The sequence below is a fragment of the Megalops cyprinoides genome, chromosome 22 (assembly GCF_013368585.1).
Source record: "Megalops cyprinoides isolate fMegCyp1 chromosome 22, fMegCyp1.pri, whole genome shotgun sequence".
Taxonomy (NCBI): Eukaryota; Metazoa; Chordata; class Actinopteri; order Elopiformes; family Megalopidae; genus Megalops; species Megalops cyprinoides.
This window is the reverse complement of record NC_050604.1, coordinates 11,663,325-11,691,033: the sequence shown is the minus strand read 5'-3', so window position 1 is coordinate 11,691,033 and position 27,709 is coordinate 11,663,325. Positions and strand designations below refer to the sequence as shown.

Sequence of the window (27,709 nt, the reverse complement as noted above, 5' to 3'; positions counted from 1 at the left end):
CCTTTATGTAAGTGGGCATGGGTCTGCTCTGTTCTTAGTTGGAAAAACTTCACAGCTACTGCTTGTTCTTGGAAAAAAAAATACTTAGAACTGCCAATAGTTTTCAAGCCTCTGGTCTTCTTAGCATTAGCCTAAAATTCATAAACACAAAATGAGCCAGCATGTCAGGACTACACACAGGTTTAGGAGCATTCGGTTTTTTATAGACATACAAACATTTTCTGTCATATCAAGATTTCCTCTAAGTCTTCCACTGATTTGGTGTAGATTCAATCTTGCCTAAGGCTTAGCAGACCTTCTGCTTGTCTGTTCCTCCTTAAATTTTAAGGAAGAGTGGGTATCCATGCCCTAGTTATGCTATGTATGTATGGGTTTCTGAAACAATGCCAAGGGCTTGGGTGAAACCAAGAAGCTACATTCCTTTATAACATAAAATACATTAATAATAATAAAGAAATGGCCATATGGGCTTTAAGAAATGTAAATACTGTCCTTTGCCTACCACAAGTTTAGAGTGTTCTTTGTCTGCTTTCTTCAGGTTGGAACTGGCAAAACAAAAGATTAAACACTTAATTTATTAATTTTTTGATCTCAAAAATTTAATAAATTAACACATTTTAACAGTAATTAATAAATTAATAACGTTAGATTATTACACGGACACAACAGAAATCAACAGAGGAACCTCAATAATTAAAAGCAAATGTCAGCATCATGTACCATTTTGAGTATGTAGTAAATCAAATCAAAATAGTACACTATCTAGGCAAGCTGATTTAACAGAAACCTTATTCATTGCAAACTGCATAGCTTATATTGTATTTTTCTTCCAGCTTTATCAATATCTAGCATTGCTAGCAAAAAAAAAAATGCTGCAGGAATAACCACCTTTGCAGAGACCTAGCTTTCCTCCTTCAGGTTTGCCTAATCTGATGTTATGTGTTACTCTGGTGCACAACCTTCCAGGGTGATGACTCATCTCCTGGCTGCTTACAGTAAAACCAAATTTAGGATTCCCTTCTCTCATCGGGTTTTACCACAATCACTTTCATCAAAGACAAAGAGTCTGCAAAGCAAACTTATTAAAGGTAAGACTTACAATAAGAACAGAGAAGAGTGGTATGCTCTAACGGAGCGCATGTCCATTCCATGGACCTTTTTAAATTGAATGAGAATATCCTGGACAAACAAACAGGGAAATTGGCTGAAATATCTTAACATGCAGGGTGGCCAACTGGATGTTTAAGCATTTCTTAAACTGTTTGATGTGAAACTGAAAATGTTTGATGGGTGCATAGATCAGTCAGCAGTCTTTGTTTCTGATGATTCTTGTAAAAATGAATAATTTCAAAACTATGGCTCAGATTTGGGTAGGCTCCCCTTTCCAGATGATTGCCTTTATTAAGTTTATTTGGTCTTTCAAATGACCAACTCCAGGTAGCACCGACTAGTGGACAAACCTGGGTTTACAATATAAATAGATGTTTTCAAAGAAAGAGACCACAAAACTTGATAAATGCAATTGTCTTCACAGGAAAAAATAACCACAACCAACTTAGATAAACATCTGTATATAATGTCCCGTGCAAATAAATAGACCTGTGCATGCATGGCGTTAGCATTATAAGTAGAAAGGCCTTTAATGTCACGGACCTCTCTTATGAAAACACTGCTTAAGTTTGGATTTGAACCCAACTTTAGGGAGTGGATACAAATTCTATACTCAGACCCAAAGGTTTGTGTATTTGTAATTATAGAATCCCTACTCTAACCTGTAAGAGAAAAAATGTAATGTCCAGGTAATAGAAGTAAGCCAAAAAATCTCTATATGCAGATTATATGCTGCAATACATAAGAGAACCTCAGAGAATCAAATTCAGTCCAAAATGACTCTATTGCTTATAGTCAATTGATTTTACATACAGATTGAAAACTAACTTAAAAACAGGCTCTGTCAATAAATGTACAGATTACTCACCAGATGAAAACTACCGTTTCTTTTAGGTAACCAGAGACAGGCATTAGATATGTGTAAGTGACTATACTTCTCCCTTTCAATACCTTTATAAAATCAATTATGTAGGACTCAATGAGAAAAGAAAAAAAGACATTTGATCCATTGCTTTATTCCATCAGAAAATATCAGAATAAATATACTCCACAGGTTTTAATTTCTTCTTAAAACTTTAATCAGAAACTAAATTTATCTGGCTAGGAAGCTAGCCAAGAATACACATCAAGACATTACAACTTTCAAAACCCTTGGGAGGACTGGAGCTATTAAATGATTACATGGCAACACCACACTATCTGGCACAGCATTCTTGATAAACTGAATGAAGAGAGAAATGTATGTTTTGCCCAAGTAGGTTATTTTCTAGGAAAACACAGTTGGCATTAATTCTCTGAACTGAATATTTACGAGAAAAGAAAGAGCAGCACAATGCTCAGGATCTCAATTTATGAACACCCAGCCAATTTTTCAAAAATACCAAAAAATAAAATGGTAATTGCAAGGAAGGGAGAAGTACACGGTTCTGCAATTAAAATGAATCGGTGAGGGCATGGAACGCACTTTTCCCCCTTCAGAATGTCTGAGTGCCCTGCCAGTTGAATTAAATAGAACAGCTTCACTCGGGAGAGCGCAGCACCTTCGCGCCGTTTCATCTCAGGTGCAGGGGTGCAACTGTGTGGAACGAGCCGGGGCTACCTCCCTTTGATCCCGGACCGTGGGGGGAAAGAAAAGCGTTTAAAAAGAAATCAAAACAAACGGGGGGAAAAAATGGAGCAAAACATAAACAAACTCAGCCCCCGTCAAAAGATTTTAGCGGCCGAATTAGTTTCGGGGTCAGGCCTAATCTACGGTCTCTTTTCTGCGCGGCGACCTCGGATCGTCACGCCTCTGCAGAGAAAATCAAATAAAACAATACAAATGTAATGAGGAAAATCACTGAGATTCCAGTAAGCCGTCCTGATGGCCATTGTGATGAACACATGTGTAACCCCCAGTGTGTTTCTGAAGGAAGTGACTTTCACAAACGAGCAGCTGTACTACCCCCCCTCCCCCCCTTCCCCTTTGTGCTTGAAACGCTAACATTAAAAGGGCATTACCTTAACCTAGCTGAACCAGCTTTGTCATAGTTGAAGAGTTTTTAACAACAGCCATATTTCATTTTTTTCTTCACTTTTTTCATACTCTTGCCCAGAATGGCATGTTAATTTTGTTCCATGGATTTACTTAACTTTACTCGGGAGTCTCTTAACAAAGAGAGTGGCTTATTATCGACTGCTGAAGTAGTTGTCTGCACATGTACAGTCCAGTAATTGCTGCCACTGAACAAGCAGACCGAATTGGAGATGACACTGAACCATTATTGGAAAATCAAGTGCTGTTTTTGCAATTATGTTAGTTTGGCTGAGCACGGTGAATCGGGCCTTGTGTTTCTCATAGAAAGTTAATTTACCCACAAACCGCAAAACTTCTGCAATCTCCAATACGCACAATGGGGCAGTTCTTTGTTGGGATAATTTCAGCTGAGTTGCTGGTTCTACTAGAGTAAAAAAAAAAAAAAAAAAGTTTTCCAATTGTTTTTGTTCAAATGTTAAAAAAATTCCAACTTTTCACTAATTTGTATTCTGACAAGGTACATCACTTAAGTCAAGTTCAATCCAAATGACCTCATCCTGTTTAGATAAAAATAATTTTGCTTAAAAAGCATTATACTTTCATTCAAATTGTTTTGAGGTAACAAAGCCAGATTTTTACATTTACATTTATCAGCATTGGTGCAATCACAGTACAATTATGTAAACAAGGTTTGCAAACTCCTGTTCTTACAACCACAAAATGAAGAGGAACAAAATCTATAAACCTTCAACAAAAGTTCTTTTCAGAATTATTCTCTCATGTTGCAGAATTCCAAATTATGAGTCTCTGCACTTGCATTTGTCATGCAAATGCTATTTCGCAAACACACAAATCGAAGCAGTATAGTTATCAGGGCTAGGGGTTTTTTGTGTGTGTTCACAATTAGACGTAAAGTAGATGGGGCATGAGAGAAGACATGAAACTGCATATTCCCGCTGCTAAAAGAATTAACAGAGCGGAATCAGCGAGCCGAAACGAGGCATTACTCACTACTGCCTACCTGTGAGCCGCCTGACACTAATTCAACATGGCAGCTGAGAGCAGCGTGATACAAGTTTCTCAGCCTCCCTAAGTAATTGGTGACCTTGGACCCCATCTCACATGGGCAGTCAGGGAGGGCTGCTCCCAGACGGGTCAATCCATAGCAAGATTGTTCTGAACTTCGAAACATGTGACCTCCTCCGCGCAGCTTACTCTCTCACACCTAGAGAGCATGCCACGAGGCCTTCGGATCTGCACTTTGATCACTCTGTGCCGCGTTCCGTTTACCTTTCGTGTTTGTCCAGTCAGGTGTGCGCCCCACCAAATAATATCCAGGTCTTTAAGCATGAGCCAAAGTGCGTGCAGGCTCGCATTTCTCTTGTGTGTGTGTGCGTGTGTGTGTGTGGTATGTGCGTATTTTTCCAAATCTTAAATTTGGAATATACTGCATTTTTTTTTATATTACAACGAGCCCTTAAATCCCAGATGTGGCTGGTATTAACAAAAGCAAAGGGTATTTCTGGGGCTATCAGAAGGCACACATGAGAAAAATGCTCAGTACCAATCTGAGGCGTATGAAAGTGTCTGCAATGAACAGCGGGTTCTCCGAATAAACACACTGCCACCACCTCAGAGCAAGATCAAAGAGAAGCATAGACAATGAAACAGGGTCACAGCTGGGTTGCCCCGCCTATAATTATGCAATATTTATTAATGATCAAATTTCAGTTTTCCATCAGATTCACAAGATACTTTAATAACTCTTCATTTTATACATGAATGAAGACATATTTAAGCATATTTTTTACATTTTGGTTTAGAAAATAGATTTTCCTTCTGGAAAATGGCTCGCAGGCAGCGATTTGCAACTTATAAGAGTGAAACAGATACCAAATAAATGATGACATCTGCACTCTGCACATAGGAATGCACGCATAAAGTCCATCATTTTACAATACACAAACTACACCATGGATTTGCGCATATTTCCTGTGATTCAGCGCGGACACAAACAGCCCCTTGGGATGACAGAGAGCGGCAAGTGGAACAAACGCGGTCCTCTCATAGAGTTGCGGGTCACCCTTCGACTAACCCCCATCAAACCCGATTTCAAGCGGCACACATTTTTTTGGGGGGTGGGGTGGGGGGGGGGGGAGTAAAGTGTCACTGAGGGAAAAAGGACCGCGCAAGCTTGTCAGGCCGGCACTCTTCAGGAAGCCAGCCGCCTCCCAGTGACGGTCGGTTTTGCCGTATGAATCAATTTGTCTCCACTGACGGAAAATAATTGCAAAGCAAACAAATTATCTCCGCCACATTGAGCTCGCCTCACTCTGGGGATGTGGCGGCTGCTGCAACGAAGGGCTTTACATACAGGCCTCTTTATTTTTCTTTGCCATTATCCCTTCTTACAAATGAATTATGCCTCGGCTGGAAATGGAGAACGAAGGCAAGGGAGAGACTTTTAAGTAGCTATATTTGCATTATGCATGCAGAGTGTTAAAATATGTTATGTTAGGTAGCCGAGTGAACTCGGATTGAAAGTGACGACTCGGTACAATGGGAGCGAGAAAACTGGAGCAGCCGGCAGGTTTCATGAATATCCCGTTTGTAACTCCCTCCCTTGAAACCGCTGGTGGTATTGGATAAAGTGTCCTCCCACCAGACTCCAACTGCTACTGGTATGAAAGTAGCATGCAAGGAAGTCTGCATAATTTGCCTTTCTTACAGCACAGGCAGTAAGTGCAGCCTGTAATGAAAGCAGGATAGAGATTTGGACATTTATTTTTCATAAACCTTGCTGAGCAGCGCAAGGCTGCGTTTGCCTTTTCCCCCGAAAGAACGAATGTTATGAGGTGTCGTGAAATGCCTTTAAACATTGTTTGACTGTGAGTTAGCGATTGTGAAGCAAGCAACAGCAACAGACTGAGAAAAGGTAAGTTTCACAACAAATCCCTTACAAAAGACAAAACAAAATTAGTTTATTGCTTATTTGGTAGGTTAAGTAATACTGAAATGAACTGATTCTTTTTTGGCAAAACACCTCTAATGACACATTTTAAGCCGAAATGTTAAGAAAGAGGTAGGGAATGACTGTGATACCATGGCCCAGGTATTAGCAGCCCAGCCTATCCTCCTCCACACAGCTCCCACACGCACTGTCCACCACCACCAGAACAGCAGCAGGGAGATGACAGATGGACTTTGAAGTTGTAATCTAAGCGCCACATTAGCAGCCCTAATGCTTATTTTAATTCTTCAAGTCACGGACCTCTTATGCATGACCATCCATGATAGTGCATGAGCAGAGAGAAAAAAATGTCCTATTTCAACCCATCCTGTCATGGCAAAAAAAAAAGAAAAGAGTTAAATACATCTGGAAATTAATATTTCATATGGCGGACCACTCTACAGTGGAACATACACTCCCCGAGATGGGTTTTCAGAGTGCATATGAATTAGTTGGCCAAAAGCCACCCGTATCCAGCATAAATTAACACATAGTGCATTTGCGATATAGATTAAGAGAATATCCGTGTTCATCCGCTATGTAAACTAATTATGTGATAGTGTAGATATGAATGACATTCTGGCTTGGAGTCTCCAGGCAGCACTCCAGTAAATTCATCCGCCGGTCATACTGTATGCAGAGTAATCAGGTCAAGTACAGAGCAATCACATGGTAAAGCCGCTGAAAAAGGTCACAGGTTATACCTCCGACGTTGCGGGTTTCCAGCGGGCGCAGTGGAAATGTGCAGCCATTAAATTCACTGCATTCCTGTGTTGCTTAATCACAAAATGATTTTGCTGCACACAGGCATGTTTAGGCCTTTTGTTCACTCCAGATAAGGGCACTGTGGCTAAGGCCATCAAATAAATTATCACAAAACTAATATAGACTATGCTACATCAATGTTACATTTATGTTATGCTTTGTTAAATCTACCTACTGAAATAATCTGTTTCTGACTGGATATTAGGGAATGCGTTCAAATGTATCAAATATATCAAATCATGATGAACTTGGATTTACCCACCTGAAGCACATATGTAAGCAGATGAAATGTAATCATCAGCTTTCTCCCTCCAAGAACCAAACAGAACTGTACCCACTGCTTGGCAACACTCCAACATATAACTGTGATTTGCAATGACAGACATATCCTCAAATCCATTTGAGCAGACAAGTAAAGGTTTAAGGGAAGCGGGTTAATATACAAATGTGTGTGTGTGTGTGTGTGTGTGTGTGGATCATGTTCATATTATTCCCATGTTACATCCAGCAGCATATGAGAGGATGAGAACTAAACTGTACACTGTACCACATACAGGGATTATTATCATGAGGTTGCAGAAGCGATGTTTTAAACAACAGCAGGAAATCACACACCTCTTTGCAACAGCACACTTCACTCATCAGACTATAAAGAAATGACAAATATCTAAAAGAACTGTTAAACTATATTCACCAAATTTGCCATTTTCACCATTGGAGCCTTGCCGTATGTTTCCATGTTTAGGTTGCTCTGTTAGGAATAAGCATGCGGGTCAGAGACAAACCTTTGAATTTATGACCTTTGCTTTACAAAACACGGAATTCAGCCATGTTTACATTTCTATTGATGGACAGTGAAGCAGAGAGATGGTTCATTGTTAACCTCTTGACAGATTCTCTTATTCTTCTGGTCAGAGGAGATGCTGGACGGTGGGTTCGAGCCCAGGTCTCGCCAGAGTGACCAGGCACCCTGCAGAGATCTTGGCGCTCCAGTAGAGCGCCCCAAACTTCCGTCAATACATAAACAGTGTGTGGGTTTCCACAACACACTGGAATTTAAAAAGTTCAAACTGAGTTTATATTAACAAGTAAAAATGGGGAAATATTTAGTATTGTATAAATTAATACTTCACTCCTTGCAGTCCACTAGATATGGGAGAAAAAGAGTAACACTGCATCACAGTCTGTGAGGACCTTTGATCCATTACATCTAATGAACAACTTTTTAATGCACAGACAGTATATACAATCTGTAATTTTATTCTGTGGAGAAAGTTGCTTCAGTTTGGGTTGTGCTGTGCTTTTGCAGAAAAGCCAAAGCGCTGAAAGCATAGTGGTACTCTCAGCAGATCCCGAATGGCATGAAAGATATAAAGGACAACACAAACAACAAGCTCTAATTTATTATTTTACTTCTCAACTATGAAACTGGGAAAAGCCTCAAAATACAACTAAACTAGTAGCTTTAAGGGTATGAATACTACTGAACATTTTAAATGTGTGCTTAAACAAATGACTGTCGAGAATTTCCACAATTAATGTTACAAGTTTCAATATGTCCATTAACTCATTTTATTTTGCTTCTTTAAAAGGCTGAAATAGTGAGATGAAAAATAATGCATTTACATAACGTAGTGCTTTTGGGGTGACTTTAATTTGTTTTGCCACCTTCTGTCACTCCACACAGATCTGGGTTCAGTTTCAAGAGCAAATACAAAAGCCGCAGGAGTGAACTCTTGGAACAGAATCCTGTGCTCCATCAAGGCGTAGAGCATTTTAATTTGTTTATGAGCAAATACTAACTGCCAAAAGAGCTTAAGGTTACCAAATTAAACTGTAAGTACAGTTGCAGTCTCATATGCAAGTGACTTTAAAAGAAATGATACTACATAAAAATCATTGCAGGAATGGCATTTTAATAGACTTCATCAGTTCAGTGATTCTTGTTGCAAAAGATTTTTTTTTAATCCACAAAAGATCAAAATGTATCCATTTCTGCACCGTATGTGTTGTTAAGATTTTATATATTTATTATGTTTTTTTTCCAGTCAACTTGAACAATTGATCATTCATAATTTACTATGAAACACCTAAGAGATTTTCACTTACACCAGCACTACATCACTTCATGAGCCAAACAGCTAACTGGACACAGGAAATGTCAAGCCCAAAGAAACTATCAAAAGAAAAACACCTTCCTGCGAAGGATGTGGTGAAGGCAGGACCAAGTCAGCCGTGTCACTCACAGTCTGACGACTTGCGGCCAGAACCTTACAACTTCCCAATACATTACATCCAATCAGGGTCAATGATTTGTCCTGACTCCATGGTCATACTTTGATCAAGCTCATGGACCTCACCTGCTGCCCCTCCAGCGGTCATCCTCACACGGTAGCACTCCAGACGAGCAACTCATATCCTCAAGCTGCGTGTATAGCCATGACTTCCTTGTGAGGTCATGTGACAATTATGCCAGGGAATGCACGACTCCCCCAAACTGAGCCACACTGATCATTTGTGCAATGCGCTGAGGATATATGGGCAGCAGCATCCTTGGCTGTGAGATCAGTGCTTGGGCATATGCTTGTCCAGGCTCAGAAAGTGGAATGGAATGGAAGAAAACAGAATCCCCAAAGACAGCATCCCTAACGTGTGACAACGCACGCTTCACAGATTGCAGAGTTTGTATTGCCTCGCTTGGTGGTCACACACTCTCCCAGCCTGTGACTTTCACGGCAGTCCCTCTGTTGATCAACCCAGGACACCACTTACAGTACATTCAGCTCCTCTCTCCCAGTGAAACTTTCACGGGGGAGTACTTGGACAAGTGCAATGACTCGGTCAGTGCTGTTCAGCGTGTGAAAATAAGCCTGCGTGAAAACACTTGAGAAGTTAAGCTAAGGAGCCATAGCAAAGAATACTGTCCCCACAAATGTTGCTCAAGCTTCTGTCTCACTACTCATGAAAAGCTTCTCAGGATTATCTGGTTTGTACCTGCAGTAATCACAATTGCAGACTGTGTACTTGTACCCACTGTCGACGGTGATGTCACTGGCAGGAGTCAAGAACAAGTGTTTGATCTGTTTGTCATTTGAGGGCCCTAATGAACTAATTGTTTGTGCTGCCTGGAGATATGCTGTATGGTTACAAAAGTTGTGGGTTTGAGCTACGCACTGTTTAAATGTAATTATTTCTATCAGTGAAGCAAAGGCTATACAATGTGTAAATGGTTATTATTCTCAGGTGATTCACACCCACACATTAGACACATGCATACAGACACACACACACACACACACACACAATACATACATGCTAAAAGTGACCCTTAGAAACAAATAAAAAAGAAACAAGATTGCTCTCAAGAAGCTAGAGGGTTTTTTTTTCTGTGCACCAAGGATGATGAGAGTAAAACCATTTCCTCAGACAGCAGAGATTAAGGTGGAAAATGGTGCAGTTAAGTGACACACTTAAGGTTCATAAGCATGGCTGACTGAGTTGAAGAAAATGTCACCGAAGCCTCAAGGTATGTGCTAAAGACTTTGTAACTAGAAATAAAAGATTAAGAGGATTTAGACATGTATCAACTGAATTCCTAAATGCAACAGTAATGCATGTGATAAGAAATGGTGACGCCTGACTGCAGACAGTGCTTTGCAGTTTTACAATATTTCCTCTGTCTTTTTTGGTTATGTTTCTTGATGACCAGGAATACATCAACAACAAATCCTTCAAAAACACTGAGTTTGGAGAGCTTTCTTGCCCCGGGGGGGCCCTGGAACATCACAGCCATGTGTAGTTATTGCACTTTCACAACAACATAGCCCCACATAAAATGAATAAATAAATAAATAAATAAATACCATAACGCCACCACAGAAAAACAGCCAGTCCCTCGATAGCTGCTAAAATTACGCGCCGTTTCCACTTACCGCTAAGTGCGGCTGCAACCCATTTAAATCGCACCCTTTCTTTGCTGGAACCACGTGACGCCGGTCCGGACTCTCTCTGCGGGACGATGATCCTGGATCGCTCTCTGCCCTGTCCACGACGAAGGCACATCTCTTAAACGTCTCCTAGAGTGCTAGGCTTATCTAGTCTAATTAGTTGTTTATTAAAAAAATATTTTACAATTTACACATGCAAATAATATAATTTCACTGATATTAAATATCAGGATTAGGCCTATATCAAGAAACACTGAGACATAAAAGTGAGTGGATGAGACAACAAATACTGATGAAAAAGGAAAGATCACAGATGATATGTCATTACATTCACAGTACTACATTATGTAGATATGAATCTGCAATATGCTTATGCAACATATGTTTACATGTTTCTGTGTGGAAAGCTATATTTCAAATGGAAACTACTCAGCAAATGTGTTTTTCCACAACTGATCATCCATACAAAGTCCTTTTGCATGCACAGAACTGTACAGATGTCCAGTCACAAGAGCATCATTTAAATAAAATTGTAAGCAATTCTACCATATGCAAGCAACTTTATTGCACAGACTGTAATTTTCAAGTACGGAGCCTGCATCAATGAAACACAAGTACGGAGCCTGCATCAGACAATGATGTGTGAAAGGAAAAAAGTATAGAGATGCTAACTCTAAATTTCTTGTAATACTGTCTTGATGAGATCAATACACAACAGACATTCGTTTCACTTGGGCTGGGGGTTATAAGTTACAATTACTTAAATATGTTACTTATAGTTAAGTATAGGGTACAGCAGTGGTTAGATTGGATGCCCCATAGGAAACAAATGCGTTTTTAAACGAAAAACAGTATCACCAGGAACACACTCGTTTAATTATACACTGCCGCCCTCTGTGGGCGTTCATTGAACGTTTTCTAAGCAGAGAAAATCAGTGACAAGCCCAAGTTCAAGAAACGAATGAATGAGCGCATTAAAGAAAGAATGAATGAATATATATTTGAGCAGCTGTCTGGTGGAGCCAAAGTCCTTCCAAAATTTCAGTTGCATGACGGCAAAACTGCAGCCACTGAAAAATCATTTTGATTAGTAAGCCTTCAGTCATTATATTATCTTATCTACCATCATATCTCTCGGGTACGTGTGAAAATGTTAAACATTTCTGGTTTAGAGAAATATGTTTTTATTGCTATACTGCAGGAGAAAGGGGTTAGTGACGTTTTCGTTTTAAATAATATCGAGAGAAAAATTCAAAGAACCGCGGACAACAGCGCCCTCTGTTGTTTAAGGTTACTGACATCAGTTGCTTGTGTAACACAAACACGCTTCCAGCAAAATACACTTGAAATATCACCTGCAAAATTTGGGCATTGTATAAAATAAAATAAAACCAACTTAACTTTTTCTGTCTCTGAAACCATGCCTTATCCATCAATGTCTGTCTATTGCGTAGGCTACACGAGAATCAACAAATTTGCTTTGGCGTCAGCATGGCAACAACATTGATAACAACATATTAGTTATTTCTTTTACCAATTAATGTTATTTACGTTTTCATAGTTTGTGTGCCGAACATATACCTTCACATGCTAACTCACCCGTCGTCTTGGTGCTCTAAACAGGTAAATATCTAAAATCACAAACTTCTGACTCGATTCGAAGGAAACGAAACAGTCCAGTCACGTGCAGTTGTGTGTCCCGTGGTTTTAATTGATCGGGGAATAATCTGGTTATTCATGAACTGCAAAAATGTGAGGCAATTGAGCCAAACAATAAATGACGGATATCTTTCAGTTAAATATTAAGTTAAATGATCACCCCCCGCGAGTAAATTTTTAATCTCTTAATTTCTCTTAAATGTTATCCAATTGCGTGTGGTTAGCGTTAAAAGGACGACCATGAAACGTGTGTTACAGATTGCTACATCAGATTGGACACTATCTCACACTCAGTAGTGCAGTCAGAATGAGTTGACGCATATATTTCACAATGGTGCCAAGATTACCTATGCATACTAGAATTATGCATTTATGAATGGTTATGTTCAGTTGTTCCGTTTTCACATAAACGCACAAAATGAAGCTTAATGGCAACCATTGTGCATTTCATTGCAATCCTCCATATTTTTTTTAATGTTTTGGCAAATCCCTTTATACGATTTTATAATCCCTGAGTTTACCCCCCCCCCCCTTAAAAACAGCACTTCTGTTGCAAGTATAGTAGCAGTAGAGAAATGTTTAAAAATATTTACATGCACCATGATTAGGATATTTGTAAATGTGTGTTTTATATGCTATACCTTGTGCTTTGCATACGACAGGAATCATGTCATCGATCAGTTGGGATACATACATTTTAATCCAAATTTAGAGAAAGAATGGCATACAAAAACGATATTCAGTATATTTCAGTGATTAAATTATAAATGTTGTGTAGACTCCATATTAATGACTGTGTAAAATACTGTGCTTACCTTGCATGAGGCTTTGTATATATTCAGTTTCGTTTGTGTTAAAACATTGAATACGTATACAAACCATTAAAACAGTTTAGTTACACATAAGTATTATCACAACTCAAAATTATCCATTTAAATGTAAAAATGTAAATATCGGATATTAAAATAATATATCATGCTTTGTTAAGATTTGTCTATATTTATTGAGAATGTAGTAACCAGCTGCCAGTACTTGACTTGTTGGAGTTTTGACATCTTTGAAAACTGAGCACCGCAAAACATATATATATGTGATGTCATGAGGCATTCAAGTCCATTTGACAGTTTGGAAGAGGAATAAATTGACATTACACATTTTCCATCCATGGGAAGACAAAAATAAATCACACTGCAAACAACACAGCCAGAATGGCAGAAATCATTCTCTCCAAAAAGACCATATTCACAAAGCTGTCATTTCTAGTTAGCTTTGTGCACATACACCTTAGGAAGGAGATCAAGGAAATTCAAACGCGTCCTTTTTGGTCCAACATGGTACCCAGAAACTCTGAACTTCTTTGTGTGTAATGCAGGTGACAGAAATATTGACCTTCACTGTGAGATTATCTGAAGGCTGGCCAAAGACGGCGGCACATTGTGGAACCCAAGGCACTGCCAGCAGCCTAATAGCTCCTCAGGAGCCAGGTGGGGGCCGAATTGCCAGACTGGCTGAAGTAGGCCCACCACCAGGGTTTTTCCTGCCTTTCTTCCCCGTTCTCCCCTAGCTCGCTCAGGGAGTAGCGCTCGAACTGGTTGTAAGGGTCGAAGCGCTCGTAGGTGTCCGTGGGAAGGAAGTGGTCGTCCTCAGGCTCGCGGACGGCCTTCTTCAGCATGAAGTCGACGCGGCCGGCCTTCTGCATCTGCGGCGGCAGGTACACCTTCTTCATGACTTTGCTGTAGCCCGGCGCCGTGGCTGTGAGGATGTGGACGCCAGAGTTCAGCAGTCTCCAGTAGTCTCCATCTTCACCTAAAAGAGAGATGCAAATGTGCTGTCAGGATGGCATTGCAGAGGAGTGATAACCTTATAAGCAGAGTTCACATCTGGATCGGACAGTGGTGTTGCCCGTATGGAAATGAAATATATTGCAGAATATTGAGAAATATGCCATTCAGCCCAAAAATATATTGCAAATACAATTAAATAATTTCCATATTTTAAATATATTGACTGAGCTACAAAATACAGTCACCAAAATATATTCTCTCTATTTTTTATTTTTGAATGGGTGTTCAGTTGATTGAGTCTTTTTATCTGAATTGCTTCAGTGAAAGACCCAGCTGTGTACATGAGCAAGATGCAAGACAGAAAAGAGAACACTTTGATATATAGTCAATACAGAGCTTTGGAAGCTGAATTTCCATTATTGTTTTGTGCCCAGTGTATTGTTTTTGTGTTCTATCACACAATTTTAGAACACATATGCTAGTTTTCATTAAATACTGATAATCTATATTGGTTACTTGTTCTATCGCATTATACAGACAAAAATACATTTCATTGTAGATATGTATTGCCATATAAATTATACACCCTACACTAGTCATAGTTATCCACATCCAAAAATGAAGAATACTATAAGTAGTTCCCTCAAGCACAATTATGTATAACTGCACAGTCATGTACATATGGAAGTAATATGGAAGTATTATCAGTTATTAAAGATCACAATATAATGTGTTAAAATAGCATAAAATATTGAAACACTGCCTGTCATATAATTTATCAGATTAAGAGTTATGAACTTCTATTATGAATTTCTAAGAATGTCTTAATGTGGCAGAGGGAAGGGGTAATTATTTCAGGAAGTCTGAGTATGACAGTATCAGCCCATTTTTAGCAGAAATCTTTTAATCACACTAATTGCCAAAGATAAGGATCCCATGGCTTCTGGGGGCAATTCTGACAGGAAAGATAACATCTTCAAACATGAGGCTCGCTACTGCAAGTCAGCCTTGAAAGAAAAGAATGTTGGAATTCTGAAGCAATTCTGAAGCTCCATCACAGACTCTCCTTCAGAAAGGGATCGAATGAAATGTATTATTATTAACCCTTGCTACTTTTTATCTGCAATTAGCAATACACACTTTTTTCACAAAACTTTGGGCCATATAAGTGACACATTTTTGTCTGCACTGGAATCTAGTACATCCCATGTGGCACAGTGACACATATCTTAATATATCTTCATCTTCACCTCTACAATATACTTACACAAGTCAGTTCCCAATCACCACATCCCCAAAGTTTGACATAATACGGCTGTTTTAGGTTGTTGTTGGGCACTATGTGTGTGTTAGCACTATGTAAGGTGATACTGTTCTTTTGGAACCTTTTGGACACTTACATCAATACTATGATATAAGGTAATCTTGCTTTTATGGTCACTTACGTGTATGTGCTAAAACATTTGTATTTTTAAGAGCTGCAAGCTAATATCTTACCATTGCCTTTCACCTTGATGTTTGACAAAGGATATATTTTTTCATACCCTTGTTTTCACTGATCTCATGGCATGTTACAGCCATATAATTTGTATTATACTAACACAATGGCCATGACTTTAAGACAACCAAATCCTGTTATGAAAATACAAAAACACTGGCATCCACAAGGCAAGGAATATGAAAGCTAAATTCATTACACCTCAATAGAATCACACCAAGTTGTGTTCAAGGTTAGCTCCGTGTGTGTCTGTGTATGAAATCACAACTTTTTGAAACCATACTAAAAATACTAAAGCCTTGGTTCCAGTCTTATTGGATGTAGCGAAGCCTTCTTAGGGGGTTTAGCTATAGTTTAATTTCAATGTTATTTTACTGTAAAAAATAACAATGTCACATACATAGTCTTCAGAAAGTTTAAATCTGTCTTCATGAAGTTTAAACTGCCTCAAAGTTTACTTACTTTCACTCTCAGAATCTTCAATCAAACAGCATGTTATAGCAGCGAAGAGCTCTGGACTGCAGTTGTGCCTTAGAGCAAGTGAATCGGCCTGAATTGCTTCAATGTCTAAGCTGTATAAATATAGATCTTGTAAAATGTATGCAAGTCTGGATAATTGTATTTGCTAATCAGTAGTAAATAGGGGGTTACCTGTCGTGATGTCATGTCTGATTCCTCTGACTGAAATGACTGCTCCTTTGATCCCGTTACCGTCTTCGTCCTTCACAATGCCCTTTATGCCTCGATGCACCTGGGAGACACAGATGGGCATGCCCAACACGTACCCATGATGCTTCACTCCAAAGATTGTTAAAGGGGGACCAGCAAACCGACTCCGACCAAAGAAGGTGGAGCAGCACTCCGTGGGACATCAATCCGATCAGACTTACCTTTCGAGGTGAGCAGCTAGAAAGTGGCAGAAATCTCAGCGGTGAACATGCATCAAGACCACCAACACCATTAAAATGGAAGTAGGGCATCCCAGAAGTGACTTGACCTTTGCGGTACTGCAAGTCTAAAAAGACCCACCGATTCCATGAAGCTCAGCAGAGACTCTTTATTGCGCTTCCATTCCGTGTACAGCTCCTCCTCGGCTGGGAACTTGTCGCAGCCCAGCTCCACTGTGATCTCGAAGCAGTTTGTGTGCAGGTAGTTAAAGTCCGACATTCCTGTTCAGGAAGGAGGAATGCTCGGGCGGGTCATTTTGGCTTTGTTGAACCACTCCGATGAAACATCTCAAAATCTTATCTTATTAATTTTTAAAATATAACGCTGGATCACACTGGAAATATTCAAAATTCATTTCTGTGATCTGGAATATTTGCTGGAAAAATGTCTTAACACAGAGAGACTTACAGTATTATAGTATTATTATTAGTAGTACTAGCAGTATATATATATATACTGTATGTACTATATATACTGCATATACTATATATGGTATATGAGTCCAGAGGAAGGGCATACTCAATATGTATATGGGTTGGTTTTACCCTGATGTTTATAATGCCATTTCTGTGCAGGAACCAAACTTTCAAAACTCAGTTCCATACATTGTTACTGTAATAAATGTACAATGTATCTGTGGAAATGTGACAGTGAAGTTAAATTTAATATGTTTGGATATATGCCACGGCATATATTGCCCAAATAAAGTGGCAACTACATGACCTTTGTGAAACACCAGCTAACCTGTAAGAAAGAGGAGAGAGGTGCAGGGGTTGGCCCCGCTGTGGGGATGTGTGGCCTACCTCCTGCAAAGCTGTACCACTGAGCGCCATTGATGATGCCCCCTTTGCCAGCGAAGGACGCGCCGCACCTGTCCGTGTTATTGTCCGCCATGGTGGCGTGAGCGTCAGCGTAGGTTCTGGCCAGCTGCTTAAACACCTGTGAGAAAAGGCTGTGTCTTACATGCACCTATGTATTTCTTACAAGGGAATAACACCCCAAGTAAGTGTCTGGCTGGACACCATAAGCATTTACAAATCAGTCCTGTAATGCAGTGTGTTCTTGGTATGAACACTTGCCCACTTTTCCACCAGGGGGCGCGTTTTGAAAAACTTAACTTCTTACAGGAAGCGTCAATTGAATTCCAAATTCCAATTAGAAACAAATGGTCATGGTAAGGGATACCTCTGATCTCTGAAATGGCCCTTCAATAGGTGGCCTTTTCTTACTCTGTATTAACTGAACGTTATCATTTTAGAAGAACTTTAGTTAGAACTTTAAAAATCTTTAATTCTGACTAATTTCATCACAGTCATCTACAGTTCTAGAAAACAAAAAGGTCTGTGCATTGCACCGCTGAGGGGTCCTGTCCCAGTACATCAGTTATCTTTTAGGTTACCTGTTCATCAGGGGTAGGAGAAAACATCTTCTCTTCATGCGGATGCTTAGAAAAGTCATAGGGATATGAGACAACCAGTTCCCCTCCATGCAGGCTGGCCGACTGGACAAAGGGGATCGACCTTATCCATTTCATCACAGCATATGTTTCTGGTGCTACCTGCATTGCGAGGGACACATATTGTCATGCTGTGTTCTCTTTTATCTGATCCCTGAACTAAAGACTTTTTTGCAGTATAGATTCAGTGATTTTTACATGATGTACACCACTCATCCTAAATGCTGAGCCACCATTTCAGCTATTTCCCATGCAATGGGGGGGGCAGCATAGTGGTTAAGGAGCAGCACTCGTGACCGAAAGATTGCTGGTTTGATTCCCTGCCGGAAGGCTGCTGCTGTAACCTTGGGCAGGGTACTTCACCCAAAATTGCCTCAGTAAATGTCCAGCTGTATCAATGGATAACATTGTGAAAAACTGTAACTGATGTAAGTCACTCTGGTGCTACATGCCAGTAATGTAAAGTATAATGCAATGAAGATCAGTGACTTTGCTTAGCACCTGTGTGAGACTGATTAAAAAAAGACTTCAGTTACATGTTATTTCACTGAGGTACTGATGGGCAATGAAGTCCATAACCACTAACCATGGACTTTGCCTAAATGGAATCATTAAAATGCTGCTCATTAAACCAATGGAAACTGGTGCATCCAGTCAGCCCACTTCCTTTGGGTCATGAGACATCTATACCCCTTGGGACATCTATACCCCTTGTTTGTTTGGAATTGACAGTGATTGTTTGAACAGCTATTCTCATTATTCTCATCTAATTAAGCTAGGGAAATAGATGACCCATTAGCCAATGGAAGTAAATGTAGTGTAGTAAATGTAGTAAATGTGTAGTAGCCAACAGCCTTCCACTTACCTACTCACAATCTTCCACAACCTACTCACAACTATCAAACAACTAAAAACCTACTTATCCCTCTGAACACAATGTGTGACAGACATAACGTATGTTCCAACACGTGTTTGCCATTTTGTTGTGACAACTGTACAGTATTACACAAAGCATCTGTCAATCCTGCCTGCTTTTACAAAGTCATTTTACAATTCAGAGGAAGAGTGCTATAAGCAACCTGCTGGGTAAATTAGACTTGTAAAAGCAGGTAAAAGCCATTCATTACAGATAATCTGTTCCTGAACTTTAAGCATCAAAGATAAACTGAAGTTCTGTACTATAAATATGACAAACAAACAAAAAACTTAAAACTCAGTCATATATGTACGTACAAATGCTACATTTTAATTGTATTCAAAGACCATTGACTGATGCACCTTTTTTGAAATCTTTGATGTGATCTTTGATCTGCCTTCCATGAACTGTCTACAACCTCACCTGGCAGCTCCAACATCATCCACTGCCCAGAACATTCAGACAGGTGGCCTTTCACAAATATTACTTGGTGCTGACAGACAGGGAATTAGCAGATGAGCTCGAATCACATGGCCCCAAGCAAGGATCAACCTCTGGGCAGGTTAACATGGCACAAAGGATCCCTTTTCTCTTGTCTTTAAACAGTCTTTACCCAGCAGGATTAGACAGCAGGAAGGGCTTCAATCATCGCAATGACATTAACAGGTTTAAAACCGCTGCCCTTTTAATCACAGGGGTAATGGAGGAACAGAGACCGAAGAACGGAGAGGTTCTTTGGGAATAGCAATGGGAAGAGCTAAAACTATACCCTCAAAGGCATACAGAGCGCTTCAGTGAGACAATAAAACTCAGAGACAGGGCTGGCAGAATAGACAACTCAGTCCTCTAAGGCCACCTGCTGTGCGCTTGTGTCATCCAATGTGACATTTACCATTCAGTTTTAAACACTTTTTTCCAGCAAAATTAAAATGACATTTTTGGAATTAAATGCATACATTCCATAGGCAGCCCTATGTTCCCTTCGGGTACAATAATATCCGAACATTACATCATGCATGTAGCATAGTGGTAAGAAGCAACCACTTGTAACCGAAATGCTGCTGGTTTGGTTCCCTGCTGGGACACTGCTGCTGTAGCCTTCGGCAAGGTACTTAATCACAATTGCCTCAATAAATATCTGGCTGTATAAATGGATCATGCTGGAAAAAACTGTAACCAATATAAGTTGCTCTGGATAAGAGTGTCTGCTAAATGCCAATACTGTAATGTAATGCATACTGCCACAGAAATTAATGGATATTAAGTAACGATATTAAAACTCCATAACAGTCAAAATGCTCCTCTTCTCCAATAATGTACATAACCTGTTGTCAGTTGAATAACTGCACTGATTGTATTTTGTTGTTTTAATTTCACATGGTGTGCTTAATGTGTATTGAGGTAATTCCCAGATGGAATATGATATCAAAAGACACAATTCATACCTTACCAAACCAGTAAGAGTCTGGGATTGGAATGTGGTCGGAACGGTAACGCTTGTTCCTGCGCCGGCTGTAGGCGATGGACGTCAGGTCCGGGAAGTTCCTGTTCAGGTCGATGTTCTGGGCGTTGGCTCGGCCGCTGGTCCACCCGTTGTACACGGGACCCTGCACAATTTGACACGGCGACGGCAGTGAGCACGGTTAACCCGGGGTTAACCCGGAAGGGGAGTGATGGGCGGGAATGGATGGGTGGTTGAAGGGACAGAGACAGCGAGGAGACCCGCCTGTGCGTGAGGTCGGCATCCTGGGGGAGGACGCTCCCGCACGGCAGTGGATGACAGGGGCGTGCACTTCGAAAAACAGCGCAGGCTGGGACTCCACAGTGCCTTCTCATTCAACTAAAGCCAATTCCGGGCAACCAGCCACTACACATTGGTTTTTAAATTCTGTCATTGCTTGTGTTAAATCAACCATTTTCTTTCGGAGGACATCTAGAGCGGTTCAAAAAGACGACAGAACCCTAAAAAAGTGTTTGGTTGGACCTACCAAGCATTTGTTTATTAGCCTTGTAGTGAATGTGTGGTGTGTCCAGCAATACACTTCAGTGGTCCTCTGGCTTTCAATTCCAAATGTTCACTGACTTTTTACTTTCAAGGAAAACTGCAAAAAAAAAAAATTCTCATAGCGGCCCTAGGTGCCCATTCATGCTTAGTTTCAGTGCTTTAAGATGAATTATCGGCTTGCTGAGAGCTGAGAGGCATCCTGGAGTGACCAGTCACTGCACATGCTTTAAACAACGAATCAACACGGTTCAGCTCAGTTCAAATGACTCCAAATATCAGATTTGGAAAATGAGAAGAGAGTGACAGATTACCGCTTTTTCCCGGGATTTCGTCACTCTCTGCTCATTGATATTTTTGTCATCTTGTTTACCTGATCGGGTGATTGTCTCTTTTGATTCCTTTTTAGGTTCACATTTGCAGCTGTGCAATGGCGTATTCCAATATGACTGACACGATGGCAACAGTATCTCTGATCTTTGAGTTTGTTATTCCAATATCAATTAACTTGCATGTTTCCCCAAAGAATACTATTATGATTTGGTCTGAGAGAAAACTAACCAGTTTTGTGTTGTATGTTTTCTGTTTTAGAGTTTTTCGCAATTTACTTTGCATGGAAACCAAAGGTACAGGTCAAGGTAGCATTACATCTAAAAGCTTTAGCACTGGCCAGTAAACAGTTATTAAATACTATTACTTATGCCTAAATAATATTGTCGTATGCAAAACTCTGCATTAAAATGAGCAGCTTTCCAAAGTCATACATATCCAAACATGCCAACAAGCTAGAATGTTTTCTACAGCTGGTAAGTACTTATAGAAGGACCCAAGATTCTAATTTAATTATTTCAATAGCATGGATAAGAATGACAATGTTTGCAGACACATTTGGATATGTATGTAATGATTCTATGAAACTGCTCGCTCTAATGCAAAATGAGATTCAAGGCATTAGTAGTGGTATTCAAAGTCTTGTTAACAGGCTGTTCCAATGTTGTTAAGCTATCTTTAGCCATATTTTGATATTGAAATTTCTTCATTTTTATTTAAAATTTTGCCCGTGGTGACCATTTATTGTCAAAGAGGAAGAACACTCTCTACTTGAAGCTATTGAGCTACTACTACTGATCTAATATTAGTTCACTATGTTATATGAAACAGTGACAGCAAGTCCCAGAAAATCTCCTGTTAGTTGAAAATGGTTCGACCAATGGCCTTCCCACTGCCAGATGTCCCGAAACACTGAACCTAGTTCAATATTCGACCAGTCGTGCGTTTACGAATCAGGCGATTCCTCTGCAGATTCGGACAAGTTACAAGTCTGAGTTACTATTTACGTCACTGGAATCTCGATCACGCCCCTCATCTGAACGACGGTGTTTGGGGGGGGGTGGGGGAGGAGGAGGAGGAGGAGGCAGGAGGGGGTGCGTCACATGTCACATGAGCGAGGACAATCTGGTAGTGGGTGGCCCGGTCGCAGATGAGGACAGCGCCGGGAGCGGAGTCATGGGAAATTGGGATATTTACTTCCTGGTTTTCCGGATCATTGCTATCCTCTACCTCTGCTGCGGCCAGCTCGTAGCCGTCGGGGTTCATGGAGGGGAGGAGGTGGATGCGGGTGGTGTTGATGAGCGTCTGGATGCGCTCGTTCCCAAGTAGGTACTCCGAGCACAGGTACTGGGCCAGGTAGATCAGCAGCTGCCTGCCCAGAACCTCGTTCCCGTGCATGTTGGCGATGTATTTGATTTCTGGCTCGACTGGGAGAGGATAACATACGGCCATGCAAGACAAGGACAGGTGTTAGTTTCTTCTCAAATGTCAATGGCAGTAAGGATGGGTAAGGAAATGGGTGGGTAGGTTATGTGAATTGAAGCATCACTCTTCAATATCACAGGATTGATTCAGTAGAAAATCCTGATAAAAACAACTTAAATATCCATAGAGCATGCATTCCACATTATAAAATTGACAGAATATTTACACTAGGGTAAGTGTGAAAGCATGTTGACCTGTGCTGAAGACTGGTCAAAGTGACTTATGCAACATGCTTCACAATGAAATGGCTAGTAAACAACTAGAATACAAGAAATATAATTATACACAAAATATAAAAATATTACACTAAAAAGAAAAGCAATGATTGAGGGGTAAATGACGCCTATGAATCAGTTTGCTGAGACAATTATTTGTCACTATGTTTATGTTTCAGCCTCTCAAAATAACGATGAAAGTTATGACGAATGTTCTATGATGATCTCTAATACTTAATACTGAGGGCTGTGAAAGAGATTAAGTGACGACAGATAGGATTGACCATTAATTGGACAGTTCTAATTAAGTCACTTCCTCTTTCCCTGCTTGTATCTATATTGACTCTTTTTCCATTTTAAAATAAGTTCAGGTACATCCTGCTCTATATAATTTCAAAAAATCAACGAGACTCGTACATCTTTAGTAAGAAAAGGGCACAGAAGAGAAGTTTTGGTCCGGTGCAGTTCAGTGAATATGTCTTGTTCACTCTAACATTTGACATTGAAAGGTTAAAATGAACATTACTTACGCAGGTCGTGTTGCCCTGGGTTATCGGAAAACTCAATTACCAGCAGGTCTTTCCCCTCCACGCTTCGACCGATGCTGTAGGTCCTGGAGATGTGGGAGCATTTCGCCGCCGTCTTCTTGAGGATGCTGATCATCTGTGCGTTGGTGTGGTAGGTGAACTGGATGATCGTGGAGGGCTCCTCTGGAGAGATGCTGGCCAGAGCAACCTCTTGCCTGGCTGAAAACACAGACAAAAAGAATGGAATCTAACCAACATGAAAAAATATGCATGAAAAAAAGACAAAACTGATTTTCTTTTGTCACTGTGTGCTGGTTTGCTAGGAATAACGCTTGTCATTTAAAGTACTTCCCACCACGTTATTTTTCCTGCATACATTATTTTTCTATTTTTCCTAACCTTTAAACACACATAAATCCTTTGTGTGGCTTATTCCCCATTATTTAGAATCCTTTGCCATTCCAATATTCAAAATGTTGCCGGTCCATATTCTAGGACAGCGATAGGCTATTTTAGTACTAATGTCGTACAGGTTTTGGGCTTTCTTTCAATAAGCAGCTGATTTACATTAGCAACACCCTGTGATTTCTTATTCAGATGACGACTTTACAGTTAATTAAAATTACAGGACGAGGCAGAAAAAGTAAGAGCAGCCCGACCCCTGCGCCCTTCAAGGGTGGAGCCAGGCCTCACCTCTCAGCGAGGCCAGGGGATCGTAGCACCCCTCCTGGTCACTGACGAAGAAGCGGTCACAGTCGAGGAAGTAGGGCCAGGCCATCTCGATGCCCTCGAAGGCGTGCGCGCAGCTCTTGCGCACCGCCTCGCAGGTGCTCCGGCACGGCTTGATGATGACGTCGTCCTCGCAGCGCGGCGCCAGCACTGAGCAGCCCAGCATGCGGATGTCCGGCGTGCACTCGCCGTTCAGCAGCGAGTGGACCACGCTCAGCAGCAGGTACTCCGCCCCGGTCTCTGCCTCCTGCCGGTTCCGGTGGTCCAGGATGTTGGGGAACATGGTCTTCTCGTAGGGCATGTCGTCGCAGTAGCCCAGCGCCAGCTCTGTGCATTTTGCTGGTGTTCGGGGGGAAAGGGGGCAGATGTAATTTTCAGTTACCTGATGTCCAAGTCAGGCCCGGTGCCAGGAGAAAATACAGAGGGGTGCAGTTGCAATCCACGGGGGGCGTACAACAAAAATTCTATGTAGACATCGGGACAAGGAGACAACTGGGGGTACGTTGAGGTTCGTCTGGGGGTGCAATGCACCCCTTAGCATACCCAGAGCGCCAGGACTGGTCCAATCTATAGAAGTGGCTTTAAAGGCAACCCATTCTCTACAAGATGATCAATTAGTTATATATTTCACAATTATAACACAACAAGCTCATTTAATTGACACAATCATTTTCTGAAAATAAATAAATGCATAAACATTTGAAAATGAAGCCCTGTGAATATATTTAGTCGACCAAACCAAACACAAACCAGGCAAAAGGTCCTGACAAAACTGAGTTAAAAATGCTTGGTCTGACCAACAAAACTCCACCTTTCAAAAAGCATTCTAGGGGCATTTTTGCCCAACATAATGCCTTAGAATTTAAAAAAAAGATGCAAAGTATTTCATTGAATAATATTTCTGTTAATAAATTTTTGATAGTCATGCCTAATAAATCAAATAAATTTATGATTTAGAAATCTGCACAAAAATATCTAAGGACATCTTTGGGGAAAAACCCTCCCTTTAATTTTATATGCAAACACGTGCTTGAATAAATCAGCTGGCTTAAATGCCATATTTCAGCAAACCAATTACCACAGCAGAAATGCCACCCCCCATTAATATTTCTCATTTATATCCTAAATGAAGTTGTGAATAATTCAGCGCGCTACATAGAAAAAACGCCAGGAAAGGCCCCGGGGGCCAGTGGATTGGACTCTCTCTGCCCTTTCAGTGAAGCTATGCGGAGGCATGTTCTGTCCTGCGGTCCCTGCTGGTATGTGAAACAGTTTCATGCTTGGGCCTTCCAGGCAGCTTCATGTCTGTGAGGTGGAAGTGCAGATAACGACTCCGATACTTCCCTCAGGTCCTGGCAGGAACAGTGTCCAACTCAAATCTGTGTATCGACTGCAACATTATCTGTGCATAGGGGGATTTCTTTAACACAACTGAACATGTAGATCTAAACCTTTGTTGTCCCACTTGTTACGTGCACATATTTGAGCGCAGATATCACTGTGTGAATTCCCCAAATCTGAAAAATACAAATGTAAAATCTGTTATATTAAAATAAAATCTGGAATACTGGCTGTTATCCGCCCTTTATCTACAGGTTTTATAGGAGTGAACCAGGCGCAAAGCAACACCTACGTTTTTCCGGGGCTGGAGCTTCGATCTTGCATCTTCCTGAAAAAACAAACCACACAGCGCAGGTGAGTGACCTTGTGTAAATTCCTAACTCGACAGTAGATGGCAGTAGAGTACATGATAAAACTACCCTCTCACATTTTGGAGCGCTGGGAAAATTAGCAGTAGTAGCAGCGCAACTGATGACTGAACGCTTTGAAAAGAGTGCAGAGGTGATTCTGAAGTTTGTGTCCTGTCTTATGTGACTGTTTCATGGCAACTCTGTCTACAACACATTACATATTAGACTGTGCAGATGCAGACACCCTTAAAGTGATTTACGGAATACAGCTGATGAGGAATACTTCTGAAGACGGATATACAGTATCTGGCATAGTTTGTGCATATAGTTTCTGCAACAGGTCTGTACAAGTGATCGACATACGCTGAACCTTTTTATTGCACAAAAAGCTATATCTGATCGAAGGCAAAGCATTAAACAAAAATGTGGTCTTGTCTGGGCTTCTCTAAAATAAACAAAACAATAATTACAAGATGCAATTCATATTTTGCATGTACTCAGCGAATTGAGACTGCAATGATTTCATGGCAAAATATAGACTTAAAATCAGCACCACGTTCACGTGATGCTATAACGCATCGTGACAATGGGCTACACTGCATCTGTTCCATACCCTTACCGCTTACATCATCCAAACTGTACAGATACCACGACATATGATACATATCTCATATGAACGCCCACATTGTTTGTCATCGGGCATAGTGAATCCAATTTTCTAAAGCTCAAGACTGTGATGCCCCAGAATAAAAATGGATGTAAAGCAAACTATTACAGCATTTCAAGCGCTTATACTTTACCTAGAACTTCGTCTTCTGGCTCGCAACGTGGAGGAGCACACCACACTACGGTGGCCAACACACCGATAGCAAACACAAGTGAATTCATTTTCATCCGTTTGTATCCCATAGGCATTGTGATGTGGCACTCGCGACTTTTCTCTGTCCGTTTAATTACCTGCCATGGAAACTCTCAGTTCACAAAGCATGCCCTGAAAAAAAACTGGGAGTTTATTACACGTATTACGGTGAAACGATCAAATTACACAGGCAAGAGTTTAGACAGAGGAGGAAAGGCAGAAAGGCAGAAGTTAACTGTTTTGTTCTCCATGAATGTGCCTTAATTCAACTAGTTTTTTTTTTTTTTTTTTTTTTAACATGGAAACATATACACTAATGTCCTTTTTTCGGGTTAGTTTTGTTGTAGAAAAAAGTGATGCTAAGGTGACGGGATAATGATACATATAAAACATATTTTCTCTACCGTCGCGGTAGTTTTCAAATTTTAAGCAGGTCTTTGTGGTATTTTTGTTATTTTGTTCAAGTTCAGTTCAAGTCTCGGTCGCTTGCAGACTCTATTGAGTTGCACTTCTGCTTTAAGTTCTTCAGCAATAGCGTGTTAACGCTGGTAGAGACGTTTTAGTAAGCTTTTTATTAAGGATGTGGGTGAGGTCCCGCTGTCTAGTCACTCTAGATCAAGCATAAGTAAAAAAAAAAACATCAAGCCCTTGAATGAACCTGTGGAGTCGGTCATTTACATTAATGCTGGTGGAAGTCTGACTGCAAGCTTCGGTTTAGTTGCATGGCATGCCACGCGTCGTGCAGTATCACTATCTGCAAA

General features: G+C 40.5%; 1 protein-coding gene across 1 annotated transcript; it reads right to left on the bottom strand.

The window, feature by feature from the left end:
- Positions 1-13,910: 13,910 nt before the first annotated feature.
- LOC118769765 (carboxypeptidase Z-like) lies at positions 13,911-24,539 on the bottom strand. Its single transcript, XM_036517067.1, has 9 exons — positions 24,363-24,539; positions 23,673-23,888; positions 22,640-22,869; positions 20,556-20,717; positions 18,138-18,296; positions 17,542-17,677; positions 16,820-16,959; positions 16,442-16,541; positions 13,911-14,314 (listed from the first exon to the last, which is right to left on the bottom strand). Exons 1-9 carry the CDS (start codon positions 24,445-24,447, stop codon positions 13,971-13,973), a joined length of 1,572 nt encoding a protein of 523 aa, XP_036372960.1. The 5' UTR covers positions 24,448-24,539; the 3' UTR covers positions 13,911-13,970.
- Positions 24,540-27,709: the final 3,170 nt, after the last annotated feature.